This window comes from Benincasa hispida, chromosome 12 (genome assembly GCF_009727055.1).
Source record: "Benincasa hispida cultivar B227 chromosome 12, ASM972705v1, whole genome shotgun sequence".
Taxonomy (NCBI): Eukaryota; Viridiplantae; Streptophyta; class Magnoliopsida; order Cucurbitales; family Cucurbitaceae; genus Benincasa; species Benincasa hispida.
Window position 1 is genome coordinate 61,529,132 of NC_052360.1, and position 22,177 is coordinate 61,551,308.

At 31.8% G+C, this 22,177-nt stretch overlaps 1 protein-coding gene across 1 annotated transcript; it reads left to right on the forward strand.

Annotated features, from left to right (window-relative positions):
- The first annotated feature begins 18,347 nt into the window (after positions 1-18,347).
- Positions 18,348-18,854, forward strand: LOC120092981 (pectinesterase inhibitor-like). The gene has a single exon (XM_039051260.1). The coding sequence runs from the start codon at positions 18,348-18,350 to the stop codon at positions 18,852-18,854; it is 507 nt and encodes a 168-aa protein (XP_038907188.1).
- The last annotated feature ends 3,323 nt before the right edge of the window (positions 18,855-22,177 follow it).

Genomic DNA, 22,177 nt, shown 5'->3' on the forward strand with positions numbered 1-22,177 from the left:
TAAACAGAGAGCAGGCATGCTTTTACCCACCGAGAAAGTAAATGTTATTATTTGTGTCAATGAATTTGAAATATCAGAACCTGGCACTAATACCAATTGAAGGAACTCGTATCAAAGAGTACCTCTGAGCGAAAGCGAGAACATTCCAAACTCATTGTGACAAAATTACCACATTTACAATCTAACAGAATAGATATGCAATATTCAATAAATTATCGGCATGCTTTGAAACTTAAATAACAAAGAGAACAAGAAACGTACCAGCTGAAGAACCCTTCTTCACAAAAAACTCACTCTCTCCAAACGAACTGCTCTTCCCACTCTCGCTGAGAACGTCCACTCCAGCCGTTCACCAAATCACGGTCATCTACTCACAAACAGCCTCCACATGAACACAGCAACGGAGAGGACACCACTACTTAGAACCCTTGATATTCTCGATGTGAGAATCCAGGAGGTGTGGGCTCTGTTGGATTTGGTAGAGGGAAGGAGGAATTGAAGATCGTATACCACGAACAAGCAAGTGGGAAAAGGTTGATGTCTATCATATAGACGATGCTTGATCGTTTAGAAAGAGGTACACGATCGTTTAGTAAGTAGGCCGTGATCGTATAGACAATCGTTTAAGAAAGATCTAAACTATCGTTTAGCAAATCCTAAGCGATCGTTTAGTAAGTTGCGCACGTGTATATGATCGTGTAAAAATGTTGAGCTATCGTGTAGGCTCTCGGTTTACTATGCGATAAACAATATACACTTAACGTGGGAGAATGACCGATCTTTTTGCAAAATGAAAACGATTTTCATTTTATTTTTCAGTTATGAAAACTGCAAGCTACCTCCCACTATCACCCGGTTACGGAGAAAATACCAACACAATTACCCTATAATTGTCCAAAATAAATATAAATATAATCATATTATATTCATTAACCTATGGTTTAATATCACATCAAATGCAACATATAAACCATAGTATTTTCTCCTCCACTAGATATAAATCATATTTATATCCATTTTCCTCCAAAAAATGTATCTCATACTTAATGTCAATCATATCATATATAATTAACCAATTCAATCATATCATATATAATCGAACTCCCTCTTGTCAATTTGAACACTTCAAACTGACCTAAAAACTTATTCTCAACTTGAATCCATTAAGTTACAAAGGGGACCTTATGAACCTATGGCTCGAAGCTCCAACGATACATGAATAGCTGACTAAACTCTTTAACCACGAGATCCACTATCCGTTATCTACAAGGCATTTTACTAAAGACCGACAGTTGAACTCTTCTCACCATAGATATATTTCTGTGTCCATCGGATATAACCAATCAACAGGACAATAATCCTTCACAGATGTTCGTAAGTACAGCTTGGCCAATTTACCGTTTTGCCCCTGTAGTTACATCTAACTCCTTAAGTACCACTGATCCCTCTAATGAACAATACAACATAGTTCTACTATGTGAGAACACCTCTCAGACCATGAGAAGGTGTGTGGTGCCACATCGTTCAAGCCCCGGAATCAACCCTTAAAGGAGCAATCTATCTATTTACCCCTGCTTCGGGGAATGAGTGAATTCCATCTTGTGTAGCTGAGTTCCCAACTCCCAAATCAAATAAATCCCGAAAGTGGTAGGTTTGAGTCGGCAATCTGGCCACTAGCACCCATGCAAATCAAAGGACCGCACTCAAAGGCAGGAGTTCCCAACTCACTCAGGATTGAGGTCATGTTACCTATGGTCATCCTAGTGAAGTGAAGTCTCTGTCATGAACGGTGTTATATAACGAGACTATAACACTTCGTGGTTCGATCTTATACAAACTTCTTTGTATAGGACGTTCCCGCTCGCATGTCCTCACATGAATGATCAAGATCAGACCATCTGTAGCAAGTCACAACACTTTTAACAATTCTACAAATCGAGCCGTATCCGTAGCGTTACCATGATAAGGTTTCCCTCCTATATCCATATACTACAGACCATTTTGGTCATGACTTAAGACATGATTCACCTGTATGTCTCCACATACATGCTTAAGTTACAAACGACAACCAGGGATCTTAGTTTATTAGCTTTTGGCAAAGCAAATAAAACATCCAATGTTCATAGACAAAAGTGAAGAAAATATCGTATATTATACATCACAAGCGTTTGTTCAAAACTTTGTTTACAAACTACAGAACATGAGAGTTTAGGGCATCATCCCCAACAGAACGAGGGTTCAACTTCTTGGGATTTGTCATTTGTTGGTTTACAGAAACATGCAGTCAAAGAAAACAGGAGCATTAAGCATTCTAATTCCTTAATTTTGACATCAAAATAAGCATGTTCAGGGTAATAAAAGGGTTTCAACACATACCTTTGAAGATCCTCTTCAAACTTGAAATTCAGCTGCAATCTTCTCGAATTCTTATTGTGGACCACTACTAGAGCTTCTCTATTATTCTTTAAGAGCCTTAGATTGAGTTTTGGGACTCAAAACAAGCTTGAACTTAGGGAATTGGAGGAGAGGTTTTCTGGTTTTTCAGCTTGTTGAAGAACAACTTCTTCAACCTTCAAAAGCTCAGTAATTCAGCAATTGCATAAGCTTTTCCACTCAATCAAGAATGGTTTTATTACATGACTCTCAAGCAAACTGATCACTTAAAGTGATTCCAACTACTCCTTGAATTTGGTGGTGGAATTGTGTGTCTAATCTTCTTGCTTGAAAGCGGTAAAATCCCACATTTGGATTTTTCTATTTTTTAATTTTCTATTTTTTATTTCGAAATTTATTTTCAAAATCAAAACTTTTTCCAATTTTAACTCTTTAATTAAAATTGAAATTTTATTAATTTTACAAAAAAAATAATTCAATAATAAAAGTTTCTAATGAAATTAATAATTAATAATTAATTAAACAATTTTATTAATTTTATTAATTTAATATCAAATATTAAATTAATTTGTCACCAATTCCATTACCATGAATCCCTATTCATGAAATTAATATTTAAATCATATTTATATATCAATCAATTCTCTAATTACATTTAATTCCAAAATTAAACGTGTAATTATATCACATATAATTACTAATTCTCTTAATTTCAGTTTGAATGTTTCAAATCAACTTATCATATTATTCTAAGGCTAATCCATTTGTGAGCAACTAGGGGGACCTATTAGACCTACAGATCATGGACTCCGAAAATCCGAGATTAATTGGTTAAACTCTTTACACCGAATTAACCCCTCATTCGTTAACTATCGGGTCACTCCACTAAAACTTAGTAGTTGCATTCCCCTCACTGTAGATATAGTGTCCACTCGATATAACCATATTTAGTAAGTTAACCCTTCACAGGTTGTTTGTAATAACGGCTGGGTCAAAACAAATTTTACCCCCAAGATTACCTCTTGTTCCTTAAGTCCCAATAATCCTCTAATGAACAATTGGTTTGTGATCCAATAATTTAACCGAGCCCCTCTCGAGCCAATGAGTGGGTGGAGCCCCTGTTCAAGACCTGGAGTCAGCATTTAAAGGAACAACCTCTCTACTATCTCTAAAACCGGGTAGGAGTGAATTCCGTCTTGCACCCTATGTCCCCAGCTATCTACCCGATCTTACCCCTAAAATGGGAGACTTATTGAGCCGGCGCTATTGAGCCAACCCTCACCTATGCAAATATAAGGATAATCCCAAATAAACATGAGTTCATAATTAGCTCAAGATTAAGGTCAAGTTACCTAGGTCATCGTTATGAAATAGTCAGTCTTAAATAGTAAACAACGTTATAAAGTAAGAGTGACTTATTTCTTGGTTCGATCTTATGCAAACTCATTGCACAAGACGCCCCCACTCCTCATGTCACCACATGAATGAATCAGGACCACTTCGTTTGTAGCACTTTACAACTCCTTGTAACAATTACATAGTGGGGCACATCCGATAGTGTTACCAGAATAAGGCACCCAATCTTATTCGTATAATATAGATCATTTTGACAATTTATTCGAATCTGATCCATTCTTATGTCTCCACATAAAGTTCAGGTACTCGTGTAATAGTCATGGATCTTTTAGTTTATTGGATTTATTTCTAAAACGAAATAAGCAATTCATATATTCAATAACAACTTTATCGACTTACAGAATGAGATTATTGTTTACAAACCACAAGTTTTAGGACATAAAACCCAACATCATTAGCACATGTGGTGGACATCCCCAAATCTGAAGTGGCGTAAACTACCTTTACGACCTCTCCAAAACTCAAAAGGTATTCCAAAAACACTTTTGATGGAACGTTGTTCAAAATATGAACTGTAGTCTCCATTACATACCTCCAAAACGAGTCAGGAAGTTAAGCATAACTTATCATAGACTGAACCATGTCCAACAAGGTTCTATTTCTCCTTTTCGATACACTATTTTTTTTAGGTGTACCAGGGGTTGAGAGTTGAGACATTATTCTATGTTCTATCATGTAGTCCTGGAACTTAGGCCCATATACTCTCCACCACAATTAGATCGTAGTGTTTTTATCTTTTTACCTAACAAGTTTTCAACCTCAGTCTTATACTCCTTGAACATTTCAAGGGCTTTAGACTTATGTTGCATTAGAAAAAGATACTCATATCTTGAAAAATCATCAATGAAAGAGATGAAATATTCATACCTTCCTCTTACTTTTACATTCATCAGACTGCAAATATCTAAATGTATAAGCTTCGAGGTCTCTTTGACTCTGTAAAATTTTCCAATAAAAGGTTGTTTTGTCAGTTTGCCTTCATGACTCACATACAAATAAAGAGTTTTCTTCTAGACCATTAAGAAGTTCACTTTTAACTAATCTCTCAATCCTATTGAGATTAATGTGACCTAATCTTAGATACCAAAGGTGCATTTTCTTTAGGAGAAATTATTTGTCTCTTTGTAATTATTGTCGTTCTAAACATTTTAGTATTTAGAATACCCTTTGTAGCTAAACGACCTTAGTACATACAAGTTACTTTCCATTGAAACAAAGTCTATCTCCATTCCATTCTTAAAAATAAACACTTTATTTTTAAAGAAGGAAAGAGAATACTTTTGTTCAATCAATCAAGAAATAAAAATTAAATTCCTCTTAATATTAGGAACAACATATACATTATCTCATAACATATATTATTTTTTTGTTCAACATTAACTGGGGTCTACCTATGACAACAACTAAAATGACCGCTCCAATACCAACTCATAAAGTCATCTCTCAATTTTCCAATTGCTCCAGAAATTAATTCCCTGAGAAGAAGAATAGACGTGGTTAGTGGCCCCTAAATCAATTATTCAGGCATAATCATCATTCTCCACTAAACAAATTTCCAAGATAAGCAAATTAGATTTATTATTATTGGATTTCTTCCTTTTATGGAGAGTAGTGGGATCAACTTTAAACTTCTTACCATGAACTCCAAGTTTTATATTAGAGGTCCAACTGCTTTGATAAACTTAACTAGAATTGGCAACATTTGCCTTCCTTATTAGTCCTTTGATATTCAATATGGACTAGAGTTCATTTAGGAAGTTGATATTATTTTTTTTTCAAAATTAACCCCATCCTACTTGAATTGTGAGGACTTTCACTCAAACAATTCTTCCAATGATTGCATGATCTGAAGTACGGTGACCATGCTCTCATATATTTTATCTAAGACGTCAGGTACGCTCGCAAAATTGTAAACTTGGGCCTCAGTATTGGTCTTTGTCCACCTTTCATATGCATCAAGAATATTTCGTGTTGCATCAAGGGTTGGGACTGGAGGACATTCCTTAATCAAGACGAAATTTAGATCGTCAACCACGAAAATAGTTTGAAGAAAATTTTTTCATGTTGTATAATTAGCTTTGGTTGAATTTATGGAGGCTAATATTGAAAGAACTATACCTGACATATTGCTGAAATAAAATTGATCTACATTAGATTTTAGCATAGCTCTTATAAATCCAATCAAGTTTAGCAAAATTTTAATGAACCCCATTTTACATCTAATTGCAATAATGCTTCAGTGAGTTAAGATAAAAGCCACTAAAGGATAGGTAGTCACCCCTTCACTAAACTGACACTTTCAACCAATCATTACACTAGTAACTCTTATTCCTATAATAATTAATCACTATTAATTTGGTCCGGAAATCATTAGCTTGCTTAACAATTTCCTGTAAGTGTGACCCTCTATTTAGACCCTATAGTTTTGCCCTAATGAGCCAACTGAAGGGAAAAACAAACTGGGAAAAAAATCTAAAGTGATCCTATCCATTTCTAGAGTTCACCCTAATATTGACCTAATGCACAAACCATCCGAAGAGGGATACTCCTAGGGTACCTCGAGGCCATGCAAGGAGATCTCATTGTGCAAACCAATGAAAGAGACCATAGGACATGTTGACACACATTTTTCCCCCACATACTATAAATAATTTCTCCATTCACATTGATATTGACCTATGAAAATACCACCCGAAGGGAGACGCTCCCAAGGCGCATCAAAGCCAAACATGAGTCTCACGGTGTGAATTTTAAGGGAGAACGTGAGTGGAAAAATGACATATCATTTACATCTTTTTTTTCTCCCATTAAGTATTTTAAAACCTAGGATTTATTACTTAGGTAAATCTGGCTAATAACTTTATCTAAGTATATTGTTAAATTGGCCCAATATAACACTTATATTGGATAGTTTAACAATATATGATTCTTATTTATTAAACACTTTAATAAACCTAATCATGTATTACATGCTTATAAAATATTTGTTTAATTCACCTTCCAAGTGGGTTCCCAAGTAGGGGTATTCCATTTTCGTCAGCTTAAATACCCTAACCTTAGACAAAACCTTCCTTAGGCAGAACTTTCCTTAGACAAAAGTCCCTTATAGATAATTATTTTATGAATTAAATATTTTATTATTTTCATTTTAATCCTATTAAAAAGAAAATAAAAGATTGACCTATTTCTAATCACACTATAAATATATTAACATAGGCCTAGGTTAAATCAATTTTAAACCATTTACAATTCATTTTAGCCTATGTTTTCATACAATTCTTGATTATTGATTTTGAGTTTAATTCATCACACTTATAACACTTATAAAGTTAATGAAATAATTAAAAACCTATAATCATGCATCTAGATGACATTAAAAAAAATAAGAATTATGATTTCTAAGTAATATCATGTCATGCATCTAGATGAAATTAAAGAAATAAAGTGATGCATGATATTATGTTTATCCTATAGTAGAATTTTAAGCTATATGACATACAATATGCAATATATTGAATTAAATTATACATCACATGTGTAAAATTAATAAATAGTAACATTGGACTAAAAATTTGCATTCCTAAGAAATTAATTAAATTAATATAACTATTTTATTAATTTAATTAATTAAAAACAATTAAATTACAAGATAATTCAAATAAAACAAAAACTGCTTCAAAAAACCGTTTCAGCCTTGAACCCACGACCTTCAACTGCTAGGACGCAAGCAAGGAACCGTTGGAGCGTAACGACGCTCGCTGGCAGCGTAGTTATGCTAGTCTCCAATGTATCGTAGTGTAACGTTACGCTGTTGGGGATGTAATTATATTGGTCTAAAAATTGCCGCATCATAAGGTTACCCTCAAGGCAGCATAAAATACTGACCATTCTGTGTAACAACGTAAAGGGCAGCATAATTATGTTGCCCAATACACTCTAACACAAAAGAAAAATTTGGCTTTGATCCATGGCTGAAATTGCTCCAATTTGTACTAATCTCCTCAGCAACTCTTGCATCACGATCAACATGGACTTACAGAATCGATAATAGTAATTTAAATGCCCAAAATACCAGACCCATACAACTTTAAACGCTTTAAAGCAGTAAATCTAATGCCAATTTTGAAACATTCAAAGTGCAAATCATTCACAATGTAATGAAAAACATCCACCACTTCTTTGAAATTTAAGTTACAAAACGAAATTCAAAGAAATGATTTGGCTCTGATACCAATTGAAGGGAATCGAATTCCCGCAATGGAAGTACTTAAAGAAAACCTAAAACCGAGGATTACATTATCAGAAGCTTCCCGCTGTCCTGGAAGGGTTCAGCCATGTTGACTGAAACTCTCTTTCGGATGATTCAAAGGCTACAAGTGGCTATATCTTTAATATAGCAAGCGAAGCTGTCTCTTGGAAGTCCAAGAAATAGACTATTTTAGCCTAATCTACGATTGAGTCAGAAATGATAGCACTAATTGTCACACCTTCTACCAGATTTCGTCTCTTATCTAGGACGAGGCGTGATGACAACAGATACCACTCTTTAAAGACACTTGTTGTCCATTCATTACTAGTTTCCTTTTTTAAAAACATTTAATATTGCAACGGAAAACTTAAGGAAATAAATGAAATCACATACTTTGTCTAGGAAACCAATTTACAAGTTTTTAAACTATATTTTACAACTATAGCCCCATCCCGACTACAAACTTTTATTACAGTAATAATTCTATCTTGTGGCAGACCTTGACCATTCCCTACAACTTGGACTCTCCTACTGCAGGCAAGGAAAATATGAAAGATAAAACATGAGCTTTTGAAGCCCAGTGAGTGGAATCATAAGTATAAGTCTATTTCAACTTATAACATTACAACATGAGGTTACTCACAAACCTTCATCTTGAATCCCACCTACACACACGGTAACATTTCACATCTATAAAAATTCATTAACTTATGTGCAGATAGTCCTTCCTCCCATGGACTTAGAAGTTAGGCCTGTCGACCCTCAAACCATCCCATGCAAGGTTTTCCCCAGAGGCTCAGAAACTAGACTTCTCAATCCCCTGACCATCCTATGAGATCTCATCTTGGGCTCAGGTGCTAGGTTTGTTTGACCCCCTGACTATCCCAACCTCATGCTTATCTCATGGTATAAGCATTCATTCACAAATAATAGCATATTGATTCAGAATATACTAAAAGACTAAAATAAGTCCACTCACAGTGATCCGCTAGGATTGCTTTTCCTTCTTAGTTCACCCAGTTTCCCTTGATCTTCTGTTGAACTCTATTTCAGATTCAACTTCAAGCTTAGATTACCCATCATTTTGAGACTTATCTCAAGACATTTCCTTCTACAAAAATGTTTGAAAATGTCTTAACCGCTAACCTTAAAGTTTTTCCTTAAGATTCTCTCTTGAAAGTTCGGAGTCTCAAGTTTACTCTACTTGGCTTGGTTGTCTTCCCATTGGTGAACACCTCTTGGTTTTCCTTGTATTTGGAAGCCTTAGATTTAGAATTTCCTCATAATAGCCCTCATATCAAAACTACATTCAATTTAAAAGCTTTTGGTCTAAAAATCACCTGATTTGCACGAGTAGTTTGGACTAACTTCTCATTAGAAATGTTTTTTGAATTGAATTGAACTATCCTACCCTATTTATAGTCGTTTTACCCTTCGCCTTAACTTGACACCTCCACCTTTGAGCATGTCCATGCGTTCTTCTTCCAATCTGTCAATGCCCAACCTCGCCACCTCCTATTTGAAGTGTCTCCTTCCTCTTTTTCCAGCTTAACTTAGTTGATTTGCATGCTTTCTCCTTCGCCCAGCTCAATTTGCATGGTCTTCAGGTAGTTACTTCGATCGTTAGATGTCCAGTTAACTTTTCCAGCACATAGCTCTCAAATTCTTGTCGTGTAGTACATTGTATCATGCCTGACCATTGTATAGTTTTTACGCCCTATCGTGTAGCTCAATCGTTTAGTAAACTCTCGCTCTCAACAAATTCACGCATAGCCCATCACGTAGCTGTTGTACCCATCATTTAGCTCCATTGTGTAGCGCCGATGCCTTATCATCTAACACATCTGCCTATCGTATAATGCGTCTGCTTATTACGCAATGCCATCGCCCAGCGGCTGCATCTATCGCACACGCCTATTTTTTAGCGCTTGGCTCATCGTGTAGCATTCATGCTCATCGTGTAACGCCATCATATAATCTATCGCTCAACGTCCGCGTAACTTCTAGCGTTTAGCTTATCGTCTAGTGCCCGTTCATCGCTTAATGCTATCATTTATTGCTATCGTATAGCGCTATCGTCCAACTTCTACGCTTATTATCTAGCACTTACACTGATTGTGTAGTGCCATCGCCTATCATATAACTCTATCTTGTAGCGCATTGCTTCACATCGTTTAGTGTCGCCTGAAGCTACACAATCGTCTAGTGCATTACTCAGCGCCCGCACATAGTTATATGATCATCCACCTCAGCGTCTTACGCTTATTATCTTGCTCTCTTTGTTCTTGCTCACACAGCCTCAACGTATGAACAACTCTTGGCAATGCCTTTGCCAATGCTTCGGCGAACCTGCTCCCAAACCTCACCATCTCTACGCATGGTTTCCCTTGGCTTCAATGCTTAACTCTTTTCAACTTATCCTATCTCATCCGTTAACACCCAATGTATGGTTCCTTTTTGACTTCATACTTAGCCTAATTTCTACTAGTTAAGGCTTAACTCCATACTTTTCATGGAAAATCTATTCAAACACTTAAAATTTCCTCCTTTTCAACATAGGAAATTATTTTCTTAAGTAGGAAAATTGAAATTTGGGTTTTACACTAGCGATAACTAGTGAAGAAGCAGGCTGACTTAGAAGTCTGCTATCAGAGATTTCCTCATGGGAAAATTCGGTACCAGCCATATTGATCCACTGCGATAGTACTACAACAATAAAAAAAAAAAAAGGTCCAAAATAGTTAATATAACGAAAAGAGACGAAAAATACGTCATAAGCACAATACCATTAGAGAATTTCTCACTACTGGTGTAGTTAGAGTGGATCATATACAGACTGCTAAAAATTTGGCAAACCCTTTGATGAAAGGACTGGCCAGAGAGAAGATTTTCAGAATCTCATAAAGGATTATGCCTATAAAAAGATGAATCACTATGAGGAAAACCCAACTTGTAGACTGAAGATCCCAATAAATAAGTTCAATGGGTAATAACTGATCACAAGTGATATATAGTAAATTATGCTAAACCAAACACAGAGTTCCATTCCTATGATTTAGAGTCTGAGCATGATATCCTTAAGCATAAGAAAGGTTGAACTCAAATCTTAATGAGATCTATACTTGATGACAAGTGGGGTACCTAGCTACAGGAGTACTCTTGATAGACTCACCAATGTGAATGTGAAAGTGGGAGCCACTTCCTGTGGATTTTTTTTTTTCTGGAAAATTCTCTAGAGCATTCACTAAACCGGGATATAGGTGCTAGGTCTTAAAGCACAGGCTTTCTAACTACACCCTATAACACTCTGTGTGATATGATGTTAGAGATAGAGTTCAAAACCAAGGGTTATACTAGTATATTATGAATCATCTACACTATGTAAAGGTTCAAGTCGTAAGACACCTTTGCTTATGCACAGCGTTGTATAGACTGAAACTGCTCGATGAAAAACTCTTTTCGCTCTTATGTTTAAATTTTCAAGTGGGAGATTCTTGGGTGAAAATTTATTTTTGAAAATAAGATCGAATCAACCTTTGGTTGGAGAACCCCACATTGGAGAATTTTGAAAAGGAAGTCTCCCTTTTGTACTCCAACCTTGGGCTATGGGTTTGGGCCCCAAGGGATACCCATGTTTTAGAGGGAGTGGGGAGATAGACCAATATGGGTTCGGTGGACGTCCCACACGCGCGCTGCCACCGTCTGTCTGATCGATCAAGTGTGGCGAGGCGAGCGAGCATGTATGTGTGTGAGATTATTTTTCTTTAATAAAAATATTTTTTTGTCTCCTTTAAAAATAATAAAAAGAAAAATAAAGAGGAAAAAATTCCCAGTTGGTCGCGTTGTCTTCTTGCCGCATTTTCTGGTCTCATTTTTCGTCCTGCCTTTGCACGTTCAAAGGCTGCCCGTTTCTCTCTCTCTGGGCAGTTCAACTCCGAAGGCTTATAAAACGCGTGACCTTCAGCAATTCAAAAACACAATTCACAATTCTTATACTTCCTTCCATTACTCTCATTTGCTTACTTTCTTTTTCGGCTTCCGTTTTCCGAGCATTCAATCAGAAGAGTGAATTTTTCAGTCAGTAACGGTGCATTTCCGATCGAATTTTCTTTTTGGGTTTTTTTATCATGAGGATGACGTGGCAGTATTCCTGACCTGCTTGCACGCTTTGGGCAGAGCCGCAAAACGTCTTAAAGAGAACGAGCTCCACGACTCAACCTATAATGAGCTTTTATTTTGCAGGTTTAGTTCTTTGCTCGACCGTTGTGATCTGACCATTTGTTGCTATCTTGTTCATCGTCTGAGGGTCTTGCCGTTGACAACATTTACTCTGTTTTGAAGTTGGTTTATTGAATCAATGTTTAGACTCTTTGAGTTTACCAAATACCTTGGATGACAAAAAGTGAGTCTTCAACTCTATGAATAATGTATTCATTTTTAAGTCAACCAATAAGCAATGGAAAAGGAAACTAAAAAAAAAAAAAACTAAATCGTCGGTCAAAACCAAGGACCGAACCGAACCTTTTGGTTATATATGCAGCATTATTTTGGTTATATCAAATCTTCTTTAAAGTCTGTGTAATAAAACTTGTACTTGGAAATTGTTATCGACAAATAATATGAAGTTTATTTTTATTTTAAAATAGCATTACTGTTAGTTTTTTTAGTACAATAATTTTGAAGATGGGGATCAAACTTCTTGTCTCAAAAAAAGAATAGCATGTCATCATTGCTCAGTTGAACTCATTTTGGACACTAACTAGATTTCCAACTAAAAATTAAATTTTAATGAATCAACTTATTTATTAAGCGTCATATAAATAAAGCCAACAAAAACTCAGCTCAACTGGCATCAATTTGTGCTCAAGACCAAGGGAATGTGGTTTAAATCTCCCTGAAAAAAAATGTCATATTAATAGAAAAAGGATCAAACTATATTTTCTTTTCAAATGATAGGAAAATTTCTCTTACAATTATATTTTAGTTAACACTCAACACTACAAATATCTTTCTACCAAAATCAAATAAATCGAACCATAATTAATAGATAATTCAAACCAATCAATATAACATTATTGTTGCGAAATCGACAAAGAATGCAGAGAAATTTTATGTGGTTCATTAATAGTGTGTTAGTTACTCAGGACAGAAGGTGACTAATTTTATTAGAGAGAATGTTATGGATTACAGATGTAGGAAAATTTCTGACCCTAGCCAAGTCACTAGCAGCGACATCCACCCATCCCCAACTTAAGTAACAATATGAAGCTGTTGGTGACATTGAAACGGCCCAAAATAACTTGGTTGTTAGTGACTTTAACGCTGTCAATATTGTAACTTGGGGTGCTATGACTTAGATTGACAATTGTCAAGATAACTTTAAGCAGTCACTGACAGACAAGTCATTACTTTTATAGAATGACAAGACTCTCAATGATGTATGCAACGTTATCTTGGTTATATTGAATCTTTTTTAGGTCTAACTATATAATCTCTATCTCTACTATATTAAACAGATTATATGGGGAGAATATTTTTTTTCCTTACCTTGCCTTTCATGTTTCGTTAAATATCCATTATACCATTTCCATTAATTATGTCTTTTTTTTTCTTTTTTTCAATAAATTAGTCTTCTACGAAGAAGCTAGGGGTATACATCGGTCGGTCGGTGTCAGTTTTGGGAGAAAATCGACCACGAAAATCAACACAAAAAAGTGTGTGAAATACGACCGACTGTCGGCTGGGTCGATTTTCGTTGCCTTTGTGCTCACCCTAGAAGAGGCATCACATGAGTGGAGGAGATAGAAAAACAATATAAAGAGTGGAGAGAGGAGAGAGTGAAAAAGTAACAAGTATAGATTATATTCACACCTCTTTATAACTAAAAATAATTTTATTTGTACTCTTTAGAGTTTTTGTTGATATTTTTAACTTTTCTTTCCCAATTTTATATTTTTCAAACAAATATAATAATTGAAAAAATGTATCATTTTATGTTGTGCATAAGTAATTTAATTTTTACTTCACATCTAAATATTTTTTAAATAAATAATAATCACATATTTTCATCTGTCATGGAATCCTTTTGATGTATCCATACAAAATCTTTCACATAATAACTAAATATTTTTTAAAGAATAAATACAAGTTTTACTATTTTCTTTGGCTCCATCTCCATTTTAAGAATACCATGATAGAAAGAAACGTAGAATGATAATTAAAATTTTTGTTATTCATATAGAAAATATTGAATCATGCCAAAGTGAAGTCTAGATAATCCGTAAACTTATTTTCTTTGACGAAAAGGTATGATTCTTATCATCAAATTTAAATTTTGGTTTATTATTATCTATTAACCACTATATTTTAGGGGAAAAAATCAGATGTACATAATATCTTAAAATTTAAATTTTGATACAATATTGATTATTAGATTTATTTCCAAAACTAACAAGTATTTAGTTTATACTCAAATTTAAATTCTCATCTCGTAAGAAATTTAGTTTCATTTTCTTTATTTTTTTTAAATTCCTCTTTTAAGGATACGAGTGAAATAAATTACAAGAAGTAAAAACAAAACAAGAATTGGGTCGATGGATAAGAAATGAAAGTGGGTTTTGAATGAGGAAAAGGGAAGAAAAATGGATGTGAAAGTAAAGAATAAGATTCAGGAGGGAGTGTTATTAACAATGACGATTGTTTTGATTAAAAATGTAGCAATTGAATTCAATCAAAAAGCGGTAACACTTTTTATTTTCAATTTGTAGGAAATTATATAAAGTGTATTCTTTTCAACCATAACAAAGATTTACATATTTGTATTATTTTAAAGTTTAAATGTTGAGCATGTAGTTTTTGTTAGTACATGAAATTTTATTGTATTATTATTTTATTAGTTTCAATTAGGTCTTTGATTAAATTTCTATAGTTTCAACATTATCAAAATCTTAGATATCTTATTTGTTTTATTTGATCCAAATTTTTTACTCGTTTTCATGTGTTTGAATTTAATATATTTATTCATTGTGTTAGGAGAACTACCCATGAAAACTATCACAATGAGCAACAAAATCAAATTTGATAGATTCAAAAAATCTAAAACAAAGGTATTAATATTATATATATTCATCAAGGATATTATTTTTTAGTTAGTTGATGATTTATATTGTTATTCCATTACCTTTTAATTTCATGCAAAATATTTACAGTTTATACTACTCTCATAAAAAAATATATTAATTTAAAATTTACGTCACCATCAAAATTACACACATAAAATTTTTATGTCAGATATTTATTATTTAAACTTAATAAAATTTTTATAATTTGTTATTGAAATTTTACTGACAAAATTCATGTTCTAAAGAGAGGTGTTCATGGGTTGGGTTGTGTTGAGTTGAAAGACTTTTTAGATCAAACCCAATTGCTCGGATTCTAAATTTTTTCAACCTAAATAACTCTTATTAAAAAATGAACCCAACCCAACCCAACTATGAAATATTTGGTTGGGTTGGTTCGAGTTAATCGGCTCATTTATTTAAAATTTTGTTCTAAAAAGAACCAAAACATAAATATGTAAAAATCTAATTTAATTATTTTTATATATTGAATTAAGATTAACTACTCAACTTCAATTTATATAGTACAAATTTTCTTTCTAAAGTGCAAAGAAACTACTTTTAAGAGTTGTTGAAGAATAAATTATTAAAAAAAATATTAAAATTAAATAAAATTAAAATCAATATATATATATAAATAATTGTGTTATAAGTAACAAAAAATTATAGTTTAAAATTAATAATAAATTTGGGTTGGTTCGGGTTATATTAGGTGAACCCATGAACCAACCCAATCCATAAAATTTTCATTTATTTGAACTCAACCCAACCCAAATGAGTTGATAACACAACTCAAACCGCACGGGTTGGGTTGGGTTGATCGATTTTTTCAGGTCATCGGATTTTTTGAATACCCCTACTAAAATTCTTTAGCCACATGCATTGCACGTTCATTATAGCTAATATATATAAATGGGGCAATATAGAAGAATCTTTTGTTTCCTATTTTGTCCTTACCTTTTTAATAAATTTCTATTTCTAGATGAGACAAAACTCTTTGAGTATAAGTGATTGTTGAGTCTAAAAGGTTCATTTGATACTTATAGAATATAACTCTTCACGATGGGATATGATTCTTCAAATATATGTGTATGTTAAATCCATAGACACAATTGATAACAATGAGTTGCAACTATTCAAACAAAGATGATTACATGTTTAACTGATGCATTCATTCACTTACATGAGGGATGTATGTATAATAAAGCAACATGTGATTTTTATATTCCACATATGAAATTGATGCATGGTTGAGAAAGAAAAAAGACATATAATTAAAGACTTTTTTTTTTGACAAAAAAACTAGAGAAAAAGAGAAAAGTAGAGGAAAACAATTAGCCTGTGGGGACAAATAAAATTAAGTTCTTTTTGTATGTACCATTCACATCAAATATTACTTATATTCTACTTTGGTACATTTGAAATTTAGAATGCTGATAGTTATAGAAAAACTATTTTAATTTATGGGTTCATTTTTGTTTTGTTTATTACATTATAGTTTTAGAAAAAAAAAAAGTATTTGTATATATCATATCATGTATTAACATTCGAGTTTTTTCTTTAGATACTTAAATACGACTTTAGAACTTGAAATTAAAACTATGACGTTTTTACGTGCATTCCATGTGTTTGGTATCTAGTGTAATAAAAAACTTGTACTTTAAACTTGTACTTGAAAATTGTTATTGAGAAATAATATGAAGTTTGATTTTAAAATTACAATATTTTTTTTTTAAGCATGGATGAAAATCAAACATTCAATGTAGCGAAATTCTACCATTAGGAATGTTTTGTGACAACTAAATTAATTTGTGTGTGTGTGTGTTTTTTTTTTTTTTTTTGGAATTTGGATAACTAAATTTTTTATCCATAATTATATATGGGTGACATTTTTAGATATATAGTTATGCTTGAATTTACAGACATTAGAAAATATTTGATAAACTATGTTTGTTTCGGATAATCTCCTAAATTTATATAATGTTTTAAGAATATTGGCTATTCATTTAATGTAGAAAATTTATTTTAAATGATAAAATTGTTGAAAATATTTACAAATAATAATAAAATATCACAATCTATTTATGATAGACCGTGATAGACTACTATCTGTGTCATTATCTATTATGATACAGATAGTAGTTTATCACAGTTTTTCGTGGTTTGTCATAGATAGATAGTAAAATTTTGCTATATTTGTAAATATTTTGGTTTATTTTCTTATATTTGAAAATAACTCTTTAATTTATACATTATTTAGTATAATTTGGATTTATTTTTATTAATTTAGATATTATATTTGAAAATAAGTTTAGTTTTTAAAAATAACTAAACGATAATGTTGTACAAGAGGAAAAAGTTGCTAAATATAGAAGTTTTAGGCAACCACGGAAAGTGTATAAAAAAAGGAACATTGCATTTTGAAAATAAATCACAGCATTATTTAACTTAACTAAAATTTATTTTATATCCAAATGGGAATATAAATATAGTCAATGGCATATATGGTTTTATTTTTTAAAAAAAAAATTGCATATATTGTCATTTGTTAGTACACGAATGCACAATTTATTATACTAAAAAAAACATTGTTTTATTTTAAACTAAAATTAAAAAACGTTAAAAAAAAAAAGACGAAGATTTATGAAAAACAAAAATATAAATGAAAAGTGTTATTTGAGAATGCACTGTATATATGATATCCAAAGTTAAATAGATGCCTCTTGTATAGAATTTCTAGGATGTGTAAACATTTAAAACACCTTGAACTATAAATAAAAATAAAGAAATAATATTTATACTATCAATCTCGAACTTTAAAAAGAAAATTAAAAATTTGATTTGAAAATCAAATGTTTTTCCAAAGGAAATCAATGTATTCTTCAAAACTCATCAACTAAATTACTTTTTTTAATATAATAATCGAGACTTATTCAAAAATTGAAGAACTCAAAGAACAAAGAAAGGAAAATCATTAACTACATTAATTATTCTATTAAAAGAAAAGGAAAAGAAAATATTCAACTCCAAATTCCCAATAAATGTAATTTTAAACGGAAAAATTACGTTAATTACATTAATTATTCTTCCAAATTTCATCTGTATTTAAACGACTCATCATCCATCAATATGATAGAAAAATCATCACATTTTTATATTTCATTAGAAAAATGGCCAACTCTAATCTAATTCTCTCTTCCCTCTTAGCTTTGTTCACCGTCGTTTCACATGCAGCATCCAACGACGTCGTTTCTACCATTTGCCCGAAAACCATGAACCCACCATTTTGTGCAAGCGTGTTGAAATCTGCAGGCACTACCGATATGAAAAGATTAGCCGTATATACCCTCAAGCTTGCGCATACAAATGCGGCCAAATGTGTGGCTCTAGCCAAGTCACTAGCGGCAACAGCCACCAATACTCAACTTAAGCAACGATACTCGTCTTGTTCTGAGAGCTTTGATGAAGCTGTTGGTGACATTGAAACTGCCCAAGAGGACTTGGCTGCTGGTGACTTTAACGCTGTCAATATTGCAACTTCTGGTGCTATGACAGAGATTGACGATTGTCAAGATAACTTCAAACAGCCACCAACAGACACGTCAATGCTTTTGAAGAATGGAAGAACTCTGAATGATATATGCAGCATTATCCTGGTCATATCGAATCTTCTTTAGGGCATATGTAATAGAGCTTGAAATTTGAAATTTTCATTAAGAAATGATATGAAGTTTAATTTTTAAAATTATTTATTAACTTTTTTAAGCGTGGGTGCAGAATCAAACCATTTTATGGCCCATATTTTCTAACTTGATTACTAAATAAAAATTAAATTTTAATGAATTCTTATTTCACTACAAGAATTTTTCAGTAAAATTTCTTGGCCATTAAGCGTAGCTCACCAAAAATTAGGAATGTATGATTTTTTTAGAGATAAAGATGAGAATATACAGAGATGAAAAGAAAATAGGATTTGAATTTTTTACTTTTTTGTGATATATATGTTTATAGTTTTTTTCTCTTTTCAAAATTAGTGAACACCAGTTAAAAATATATATATATCAGTTAATTATTTTATCAAGCCAGCAAGGAAATGTATTGCAGGAAAAGAAATGTTTGACCTAAAACTCTGACTTTTAGATGTTCGTCTAATAGATCTTTTAATACGCGAGTTTTTAAGCTTTTGTTTATCCTTATTTAGTAATCATGGTATATTTATCGAGTACAATGGTTGAATTCTTAATCAAATTTCAAAAGTAAAAATAAGTTTTTAGATACTTTTTTTTGTTTTGAAATTTTGGTTTAGTTTTTTAAACTTTTGGTAAAAAGTAGATAACTAAGAAAGAAATTTGAAGGTAGAAGTAATGTTTATAGACTTAATTTAATTAAAAAAAACAAAAAGCTAAATGGACCAAATTGAGTCTTAGTTTTTTATTTTTAAAATTTATGATTATATTCTTTCAATTTTCTTACTATAGTTTTCATATTCTTTCAATTTTCTTACTATAGTTTTCACTTTTCCTTAAAATAACAAATTTTAACCTTATTTTTTTAAAACATGTCTAGAAAGTGAACAATAAAGCTATATGGAGGGTAAAGGTAGTGGTTTATAACCTTAATTTTCAAAAACAAAAAATGTAGAGGCTAGCAGACTGAGCATAAACTTTCAAATTCGTGTCTACCACATCTAATAATCGAAAAAATAATGTTTAATTAGACACAAAATGAAATATTTCGAGAACTATTAAATACTTTTAAAGTTAAGTATGAATCACACACGAAATTGAAAGTTTATAAACTTTTTAGATATTCTTAAACGTTATACACACACTTAAAAGTTAATAAATTAGTCTGTAATTTTATCTAAAAAAATCAAAGTTTAAATATTCCTTTAGTCCATTTTTTACTTTGGTTCATTTTGGTCCCAATACTTTTAAAATATTCATTTTGATCCCGATACTTTTAAAATATTCATTTTGGTCTCTATACTTTTAATTTTGGTTCATTTTGGTCCTTTGTACTTTTAAAATATTCATTTTTGTTCTTATACTTTTAACTATGATTCATTTTAGTTCTTGAACTTTAAAAAAATAACAATTTTGATTCCTTAAAAATGAAGTAGAAATGAAAATGAAAGAGCCAAAATGATCATGTTTGAAAGTACAATGACCTAAATAAACATTTTCAAAATACGTGAACCAAAATAAATCCAAATTGAAAATACAGAAACCAAAATGAACTAAAATCAAAAGTACAAAGATCAAATTCTATTTAAACCAAAAATCAATTTCTTTCCACATCGGTTATAGATAAGCTTTTCTAAATCAAAATATGAGCAAAATACATTTTTGTCCTTGAAGATTGGATTTGGTATATATACCAAATCAAACAACTATTTTATTGCATAACCAGTCAAACAAAAAATTAGGGGTATGTTTGGTTTATCTTTTCAAATGTTTAATTTTGAAAATAAGTTATTTTGAAGGAAAAAAAGTTGAAATATTTAACAATCATTCAAAATAACTTTTAAAACTCTTTCAAAATTTATTTTAAATAGTTTTTTAATCAAAAGAGTTTAAATAAAAATGAGTTTTTTAAAAAATATTTTTTTTCCTCTAATCATTCTAAATACTAAGTGTATATCTAAATAATAAGTTGGATAAAATATCTTTCTACCAAAACCAAATAAATCCAACCCTAGAATTAATAGATAAATCAAATAAATCAAAATAACCATAACAAACTAACCTAACCAAACAAAAAACAAGATTAAAATCAAATTGAACTTAAAACAAGATAATTAAAACTCCTCCAAAATTGGAGGTAGATGCATGCTCAAGATTAAAATTGAAAATATTTAAAGCTAAAGTAAAAGTTTAGAAAAAAATATCATTCTCAATATTCAAAATATCATTCAAAGTCCACCTATCCCGAAAAAGAAAGTCAAAATCTTAAATCTTGAGTTGGTCTAGCTGACACTTGCACTTATCCCAAGCGGAAGATGATGGGCTCTATAAATAGTCAATTCCTTCAAGGGTAAACAATATTTTTAGCATTTATCTAAACTAATTAAACACTTTGTGTACTAACTTAAACATCAAAATGTATCTGACTTGGTACCACACCAGTATAAGTTTCTTGAACGAACTCGTCGAGCTCTAGCTAGAGCAAAGTATGCATGCCAACATTTTCAAATAATGCAACTTTTTTTCAATAATGAAGTTGTGGTAGTCGTTGGAAAGAACACAATACAAGCATCAAAGATATACTAAACTCAAATCTTAGTTACTAAAAGAGTACTATTTTCTGTGAGTTTTAATGATTGTATTTTATAATTTTAATGTATTTTAACCTATTGCGCCTTCTTTAGTCTTTAATTGGGGTATATTTTAACCTTCTTACTTTATTTTAAAATACAATTTCATATTGTACTATATAAGTAAATGTCTATTACAAGGAAAATACATATCGTGAACATGAACATAATCAATGGTAAGTGACATATATATACTCTTTCTCTTGAAATCAAAAGTTGAAATCCTCAAACACTTTTACATTTGTTGTACTCAAAAAGGGAAAAAAAATTGTAAATATTTGTAAAGATAGTCGCTTTGTTGTGATGTATTAATCAGAAATATGTATTATATAGAAGAATATAAGGATCGAAATACAAAGAATACAGACCAAAAATAGGACCTAAAATCTCCCTCTAACAACATAAACATTCACACTCTCCCTCAAACTCAAGGAAGCAAAGTAGGAACCAACATGAGTTTGTTAAGCAACTGATAGAAGCGTCTAGATGACAGTCCTAGTGAAAATATTAGTTGGTTGCTTAGTAGTGAACATAGATCGTAAAAGAAGAGTTTTACTCAGGAGATGATGACGAACAAAGTGGCAATCATTCTTATTGGGGTTTGTGTCATAAAGTCTCGTGTCCTGTAGTTTGTAAACAATTTTGTACGAATGTTTGTGATAGATAATATTTATGATATTTACT